Source organism: Dermacentor variabilis, chromosome 11 (genome assembly GCF_050947875.1).
Source record: "Dermacentor variabilis isolate Ectoservices chromosome 11, ASM5094787v1, whole genome shotgun sequence".
NCBI classification, from domain to species: domain Eukaryota; kingdom Metazoa; phylum Arthropoda; class Arachnida; order Ixodida; family Ixodidae; genus Dermacentor; species Dermacentor variabilis.
In genome coordinates this window covers 103201606-103210496 of record NC_134578.1, presented here as the reverse complement: position 1 = coordinate 103210496, position 8891 = coordinate 103201606, and the positions used below count along the sequence as shown (strand labels likewise).

At 44.9% G+C, this 8891-nt stretch overlaps 1 protein-coding gene across 1 annotated transcript; it reads left to right on the top strand.

Annotated features, from left to right (window-relative positions):
• The first annotated feature begins 1791 nt into the window (after positions 1-1791).
• Positions 1792-3449, top strand: LOC142563969 (uncharacterized). Its single transcript, XM_075674726.1, has one exon. The coding sequence runs from the start codon at positions 1883-1885 to the stop codon at positions 2921-2923; it is 1041 nt and encodes a 346-aa protein (XP_075530841.1). The 5' UTR covers positions 1792-1882; the 3' UTR covers positions 2924-3449.
• Positions 3450-8891: the final 5442 nt, after the last annotated feature.

Here is an 8891-nt window from a genome sequence, read left to right as displayed (position 1 = left end):
AGCATAAATGATATTGTTTAGTGAATCTTGGTGTATTCCTAGTTTTAGTTTATATTTTAATTCTTGCACTAGCAGCATGTAATTTTATAATGTAATGGTATAACTGGCAGTTCGGGGCTGCAGAATTTGAGTGATAGCACTTAAGTTTTTTTATTGAAAGCAGTATATTAATTATACAACTTCTTGAAAAACACAAATTAGCAGATAATTGGGCTATTATCCTGCTAGGTATTTTTAAAATTTTTTCTTTATTTCTTTTACAGCTTGTCTTCATCGGTGGCATTAAAAAAGCATCTCCTTGTTTCTTCAGCCCCATCGCTGAAGGAATAATGGAGGACTCAAGACAGTATTCATTACGCTTTCTGTTGCGCAGAATTGCAAATGTATTCTAGTTATTTACAAGGCATGTTTGTGTAAATATGTATTAAGAAAGTGTTATACGTAAAACATGTTCAATATGAAGTTGTCAGTTATGCTATGGCAGCAAAGAATTTGTGTGCCAAGGGGTTTCTTTACCTCTTTTTCCGTTGTTATCTTTTGTTTTGGTTTTGTCATTTTAAATGCACTGCCCTTGTTGATGCAGATTAGCCATGTTTTAATACAGCAGTCAGGCAGGTTTTCTTCATACTTTGTTTTCATTATTGGTGTTTTGTATTATCTGTGTGGACTATATTGTGTGTATGTGCATGCGTGTATGTGACCGCTTTCTGCTCGTGAGAATTGCATGCATCTGATTTCTGCACTGATCTTGTGAGCTGCTTGTCTTGAGTCGAGCTGGCTCTTGCAGCGCAAGACATATCTCTTTGCAAAGTTAGCTTCATTGTGTACTTTTCATCTATGTATTCGTTAAGGTTATTCATGTGTTTTATGTTTAACGAATAAAAGTATGACGCACCAATGTAGCTAAATAACCCATATGAAAAAGAGCATTGATTCTGCAACATATAGCTGTCCATGGTATGCAGATTTAGTAAGTGTTAAACATTGGTGTGTGATCAAGATGTGGAACAGAGGTGTGCACAATCTACTGCAGAACCCTGTTGTAGTAACGTCTTAACGGCCACCACCTCATGATGCATATGTTGCCAACGACAATGTTATTTTACGAGGTGTTGTGCAGTAATAGGGGAGAGAAGGAACACGTAGCCAGGAAGCCACAAAACAGTTTAAACGTTGCAATCGACCAAAAGTAACTGGTCTCAGTTCAAAGCTGCATTGTGCTAGCATTGTCATCACCTGAGGAACCATGTAAAGTGTTTCATCTTGTATTAAAAAGCAGTTGCTCTTTTATAGTGAATAGACAGAGGGCACCTTAAGTGTATGCATTTGCGACGCCAGTAACTGTTCTTTTTTTCACTAAGGGACTTATGCTTATGCACCAGGCTACTTTGTTTCATAGCGTTTCTCAGAAAGAAAGAACTCAAAACCCAACAGCAGCAACCTGCACTGGTACTACACTCACTGTCCTCTCACTTTATGATTTTTTACTATGTGAAATCTATTCTTGGCGAAAATATGGGGCAATTTCATAAACTGGATCACTAGGTAATCACATATGAATTTATTAGTCAAATAAAAAAATTTCAAACAGCGAAGCACAGTTTGGTCTGATCCAAAATTACCCTATCAATACTTCTTGAATGCGGATAAAAGCAATATTTAGCATTAGTATCAATGTTATTTCATTGTCATTTTGTAATTAGCTTTGTTTTCAAACAAAAATCGTTACTATGGAACCTGTCTTAATTTTTATGCAGCATCAAGGCCTACCAGCTGTCAAACTGCAACTACGAATAGTGAGAAGCCGCATCAGGGATGTCGCCACCACTGTAACTTATGTGACTACAAGACTAATAGCCTGTACCGTCTGAGAACACACATCATGGTCCATACAGGCGAGTGGCCATATGAATGCCATTTGTGCCCTCAAAGCTTCTCACTGAAGAGTACTCTCAATGTACACCTGCGCTCTCACACAGGCAAGAGGCCATTTAATTTCCCTTCATGCCATCAGAGCTCACATAAACCCAAATGGAATGATCACCTGCGCACTCACACAGGCGAGAGGCCATTTCAGTGCCCTTCATGCCCTCGGAGCTTCCAACAAAAGGGTAATCTCAATGTACACCTGCGCATTCACACAGGCAAGAGGCCATTTCAGTGCCCTTCATGCCCTCGGAGCTTCCAACAAAAGGGCAATCTCAATGTACACCTGCGCATTCACACAGGCGAGAGGCCGTTCCAGTGCCCTTCACGCCCTCAGAGCTTCCAACAACACAGCCATCTCAATGCACACCTGCGCATTCACACAGGCGAGAGGCCGTTTCAGTGCCCTTCATGCCCTCAGAGCTTCCAACAAAAGAGCCATCTCGATGCACACCTGCGCATTCACACAGGTGAGAGGCCGTTCCAGTGCCCTTCATGCCCTCAGAGCTTCCAACAAAAGAGCCATCTCGATGCACACCTGCGCATTCACACAGGCGAGAGGCCGTTCCAGTGCCCTTCATGCCCTCAGAGCTTCCAACAAAAGAGCCATCTCGATGCACACCTGCGCATTCACACAGGCGAGAGGCCGTTCCAGTGCCCTTCATGCCCTCAGAGCTTCCAACAAAAGAGCCATCTCGATGCACACCTGCGCATTCACACAGGCGAGAGGCCGTTCCAGTGCCCTTCATGCCCTCAGAGCTTCCAACAAAAGAGCCATCTCGATGCACACCTGCGCATTCACACAGGCGAGAGGCCGTTCCAGTGCCCTTCATGCCCTCAGAGCTTCCAACAACACAGCCATCTCAATGCACACCTGCGCATTCACACAGGCGAGAGGCCGTTTCAATGCCCTTCATGCCCTGCGACCTTTACATGTAGAAGCAACCTCAATAAGCACCTGTGCCATCACAAGGGCAAGAGACCCTTTCCTTGCTAGTTCTGTTTTCAGAGCTGTTTTGGAAACAGCACATTTTACTTGTCATTCAAGAGCACCTTCCGAGTGCTATGTAAGTTGTGCGTCTAGTTGCCATTGCTAAGTATGCATGAATATCCAATAGGAGATTTCCAATTGAATATTGAATTGGCACAACTTGTCTCTGGTGTTTACTGGGCTTAATCGATCAGGAGCTCTCTGGCTCTCTAGATCTTCACTAGCCATACATTTGTTAATTTTCCTGCATCTGTGTGACTGTGCCTTCAGTGTGTAGTTTCGGGCACAATGAGATATATTTTTTTCCTAAGGTCATAATTTTGGTACCTCAAAGGTCTCTTACGTGTATGGGTGCTTGGAGCTTTGTTCGTTCTGATATTTCACCTTTTTTTATTATCTTCTTGCATATACATTCTACTTTGCAGTAAATAAGCATTCAAATTAAGCATCTATTACAATTTCTGCAAGTTTGTTTCGACTGACTCAATAAATGACTGTGTTTCGTGAATGTGCATTGTTAATTCTCGATATTTCACCCCTAGCAGTAATAGTAGCGCGCAGTCTTTTATATTATGACTGTGTTTTTGTGTTGAACATGCTAGGAGAAATTGAGTAGTGGCACTTGCAACTACATCTATAATTCCAGCTACCATTTAATGCAGTTCTTATTTATGTGATTAGCCAGAGCGTCAATTGGCATTAAAATGGGGAGAATTCACTATACAAATCCAGAAAAACAATTCAGACAAAGGAAAACTAGCCATGAAATTATACAAGCTAAACATCAAGCATGCAACTAAATATATGAATAAAACACCATCACTCAAAATTGAAAAAACTTCCACAGATAAAATGCTACAAGGATGTAATGAACACATTATTTCAAATAGTCGGGCAGCTTGTTCCACTTAAAGCCCCTCCATACACGTTTCCGCCGAGCAGGTTAAGTACCGCCAACCTGCCCTCCTCCTCCACGCTCCTCTCCCACTCACCCCCAGGCACATTCACACCGAAAGCGGAGCGTCTAAGCGGACAAGCGGATTTTCAAAGCGGCGAGGCGGCGAGCACTCCGGCGGCAAGCGGAACTTGCGTAGCTGCAGCTTCCTGTTCCGAGTGGAAGTGACACTGTTTTTTCAGCGTTGTTTACTTTCGCGCCGCTGGAGAGGCTTTAATTGCACGAGTTGCGGTTGAAACTGTGAATGCGATTCCATCCAAGAACCACCGCGCCTACTGTAACCAGCGATCTGCTCGTGTTCGCTGCTTCGCGTCAACCTGCGACGGGTTGTGGCACGAGCGACAACGTACAGCGGAATGTAGTGCCTGGGCGCTTGGAGACCACTGCCGTTTTTCGTGCGTTTGGACAACAGCGACCGCGAACTACTATTCCAGCGGAATACGACAGCTTGTCCCCTTTGCATTCTTATGGTGACTGCCACAACTCTGCTAAGCACGCGCGGGCGTCTCGAAGGCGGAGCGGGCAAGCGGCCAAGCGGATGCGGCCAAGCGGCCGCGGATTTTCCGCTTTGCGGAAAATACGCGGCCGCTTGGCCGGATCGCGCCTGGACCGATTTTTTCCGCGCGGACAAGTTGGCCGCTTTGGCCGCAGCCAATCACAGCCCGGCACTGAGGAAGCGCTGGTGAACGAATGTAAACGAATGTCTTTCTCTGGGCTTTTCGCTTATGTTCTTGAAAGGCGTAAACACGGCAAGTTGGGCCAGTTGGTTGGGATTCATAGTAAGGTTTGTGACAGCGCAACACAAGACAAGGACAAAAGAAGGTATAAAACGACGACACGGCGCCGTGTCGTCGCTTTATACTTCTTTTTTTTTTTTGGCCCTTGTCTTGTGTTGTCGCTTTTCAATATTTGTAACAGCGCTACACAAGGGGCGAGTAAAATGCCAACGATCTCGTCTTCGTCTGAGCTCATCATTTTGCAGAAGTAGATAGCGGACGGGAGCGCGCCAACCCACGACGAAAAAAATATCGAAAGTGCGCGTACAAACCCAAAGTGCCGCGAGATGGCGGCACGTCCCTGACATTGCTAAAGAAATTGCGAGATGCCCCGCCTTCCGTGCGACGCGGGACGCCAGGCAAGCTTGTCCGGTCTGAACAGGCGTACGCGCTCACCGCCTCGCCGCGTTGAAAATCCGCTTGGCCGCTTAGACGCTCCGCTTTCGGTGTGAATGTGCCTTAAACAGCAGTCAAAGCGGAAATTCCCGCAGCGCAACTCTAGGAAGCGGAAACGCCAGAACCGGAAATACCGGATTTGGTGTGAGGGGAAAAGGCGGCGCACAACAAAGGTTGTCGCTACTTAAGAAAGCGGCGGTGGCGCGTGGATGCAGGGGTTTTAGTTATACTCAGATACTTGAAGAAAAAAATGACATTCAAAACAGCTTTGTTCTACATCAAACTTCTCCAGCTTTGTTCACATCATCTGTACGCTTGGACACCTAATCTAGTTGCAATATGTGTCAGTCTCTCTTTAAACAGAAAAATTTGTTGTGAAGAAAATGTTTGTCTGTATTTTTCTTTGCTGCTGTAAGATTTTCAATTTGAAATTTTCTTTAGCTCTATATGTGCTGCATTCTTGCGTTTAGTTATTTAGTTATTAAAGCAAAGTGGAGTGCCAAATTTTGGACTCTGTTTGTGTCCAGCACAGTCCACTAATCCCACACCGTAAATTCGTACTGAAGTAGTGGCAACACCTATAAGTTTTTATAAAGGTATTTCATTTCTTGTGTCATGCGCCATTTCCCGAGTAATCCCTGAACAGTACGTGCTTCACCCGTGATGTGACCGATAAGACGACGCCAGGTGAATTGTGGTGACAAAAGGAGTCCAGGGTATTTATACTCGTTAACTTGGTCAAACAGTCATGAGCCTGTAGCAGTACCGACGAGTCAACCCACCGAAAGATGGGACAGAGCTACCGCCGACGCCGTCCACGTTCCGTCCGCATTTCCCTGCGTTCACGCCAAACGCGCGCTGTGCCCGTAACTATACGCAGTGTCTCTAACGGTGGCTCGACAGGTTTGGACAGTGGAAGGAGAGTTCGACTCACTCGTCGTGTAGCGTCAGATGTCGCTGCCTATTCTCCATCGCGCAACGTTTCTGATACAAGTTCCTGCTGTATATCTGTGTTTACTTGTTTTTACGCAAATGCATCTTATAAACAGATGCACGCGACGTTTACAATCTTTTTTTCTTGGAGAGCTATACAGCCGACTTCCGCTAATTTGACCTGGACTGCAAGAATGAAATTGGGAATTTATCCGGCGGGGCGAATTTAACAAGATTACAAAAAAAAAAAAAAGCCTAAACACACTGCCAATTCATTTGGCAGTAATTGCCCCATTCTAACACGTCCCCAAATCGAACCCGCGCCCACATTCTGTGTCCAAATTAGTAAACTAATGTAGAAATGACATTAAAGCTCCTAAACAAAGTGCAGAGCTAAAGTGGACTCGACTTTTTAGCAAGAAATCTTGTTGCCCAATCGCCGACGGTTTCCTAAAGTAAGCTTTGCTGCCTATTTCTATTTAAGTCAGATTCACTGCAATACATGCGTGTGATGCGGGAAAACATACAAACGCTGCAAAGGCAGTTTTAGTTAACATTGGGCCGAAAATGGTTTGCATGGTGCCCAATCGGACTTTTATCTTGAAAAAGAAAGGCACACATTAGAGGCAGGTAAATACGGTATGTAATCAAGCATTGTGAGATATGGTTCTTGCTTGAATACCTTCCTAGAGTGGGCCGCAAATGGGCGTTTTCAAGGAGAGGTGACGTGTGTTCAATGCATTTACTGTCTCCTAATCTCCTCTGAGACGGACATTGCCATTAAAGGGTCATTATCAGGGTCAGCATAGAGGTCACACGCGTGCATGCTGTCCAGTCAAGTTTAGATTATGTGGCAAAAGCATCGAAATAAGGAGTTTGGGCCCATAGAAATACATGGGCGCAACTTTGGCCGGTATCGAACTGACCGAAAGCCGGTAGAAATAACAAAAGTGTACTATAATAATGATAATATTTTGGGGTTTTACGTGCCAAAACCACTTTCCGATTATGAGGCACGCCGTAGTGTAGGACTCCGGAAATTTTGACCACCTGGGGTTCTTTAACGTACGTGCACCTAAATCTAAGCACACGGGTGTTTTCGCATTTCGCCCCAATCGAAATGCGGCCGCCGTGGCCGGGATTCGATCCCGCGACCTCGTGCTCAGCAGCCCAACACCATAGCCACTGAGCAACCTCGGCGGGTGAAAGTGTACTGCATGAACATTTTCCTGGATGTGAATTAACTGCATGTGCGAGTGATCACATGACCTGAAAACTCTATTAATTTCATTTTGCAATGTAGTACAATCATCTATGTTAGTAATTATGTTCTACAGCTTACAATTGTCGGCAAATAGCAGCAAATATATTGACATGTGTACTAGTCTTTATTGGGTGACACGTTTCACCGCCTAACAAAATGTTATCGCACAGCGAAGGTCGCGCCTGCATGTATCGGAAGTTTCTGGAATGTTATCGATGGTTCCATCTGCTGTCTGTGACTGAACCTTATTGTATGTGTGCGCGACGCGAATAATTATAATGTAGAATTTTGTGAAAGGCACGCGGGTCCCAGTGATTACTCTGGAACATTCGACGACTGATGTTTTATAAAAGCCGACGCGCTTGACCCGCTCACCAGATTTTCGACGACCGCCGACCGTGTTCGCCGCTATCGTTGTGCTATAAGTGTAGCCTGTTTTTGTGGGCACACGTTCGCCCAATAAAAGAGTTTTGTCTTTCACAGTATTGCTACTGTGTTCTTCAACGTCACCACCCCATGACAATATCCTTCATATAAATTAAGAACAGCAGAGATCCTTTAGGTACAACCAAAGTTACTTTGGTTGGACTCCGGAATGGACGACGTGAATAACGACCTGTCTTGTGTAGGTTTCCTGTGTCCGTCTTTTGTTTTTTTTTTGTTTTCTTAATACAATGCACCAACTAGCCCAACAACGTGCTTTACATCCTGTTTCAATGATACACCTGAACCTACATAGCATATGTCCCAGTTACATGTTCGGAGGTCACAACCTTTTCATAATGAGGGATAACTTGAGTGCTTGGCTATAGGTCGAATAAGTGGCTTCAAATGGGCGCTTACTTATTCTGCTAGTCATCCACAAACATTTTTTTAAAGCAAACTCCAAACTGTTTGTATGACCCACCAATAGAAAAAAAAAACGTATTTTAATACTACGATATTAATGTGGGCAGAATTTATATCAAGTTGAAGAGATATTTATTTTGCTTTGAAAAAAGAATGGACTGTGTCCGATAGAGAACAAAAATTACCAAATATAATATGAACAAACTAAAATTTCCGGCAATCTTTTTATGTTAGTTTATATAACTCGCTAGTGTATATATCCCGGACATGGTTATTCATGGACAGTCAGCGGACGTTCAAAACAGGATGTCCCATGGGCATCCAAACAGGATATGGAATTCTCCTGTACGTCCCAGGGACGTCCGTGTTGGATATCCGGATAGATGGGAGGTTGGACTTAAGGTGGATGTCCCACGGACATCCGTGGTTACTTGGGGTGGCTCGTGCGCAAACGAGTGCCGGCAGCCCGGCTCCTACGTGTGAAACCGTTAGGCTGAACCCTCACAGCGACCACTGTTCCCGGCCCCAGATCAAGTCGCCTTTTCCACGTCACCGACACATCACCAAAGTCTGCCATCTTGTCGACACTGGCTCCGAGATTTGCATCCTTCCTCCTACGTTGGCCGAGCCCATCCTCATAACTCGCCTCCTCTAACCGCGGTCAACAGATCGACCATCCATACCTACGGACAAAAGTCGCGGTGACTCTTGATATAGGCCTCAGACATACCTTTCGCTGGATCCTTGTCATCGCAGCCGTACCCCAGCCCGTCATCGGAGCCAACTTTCTTTGGCACTACA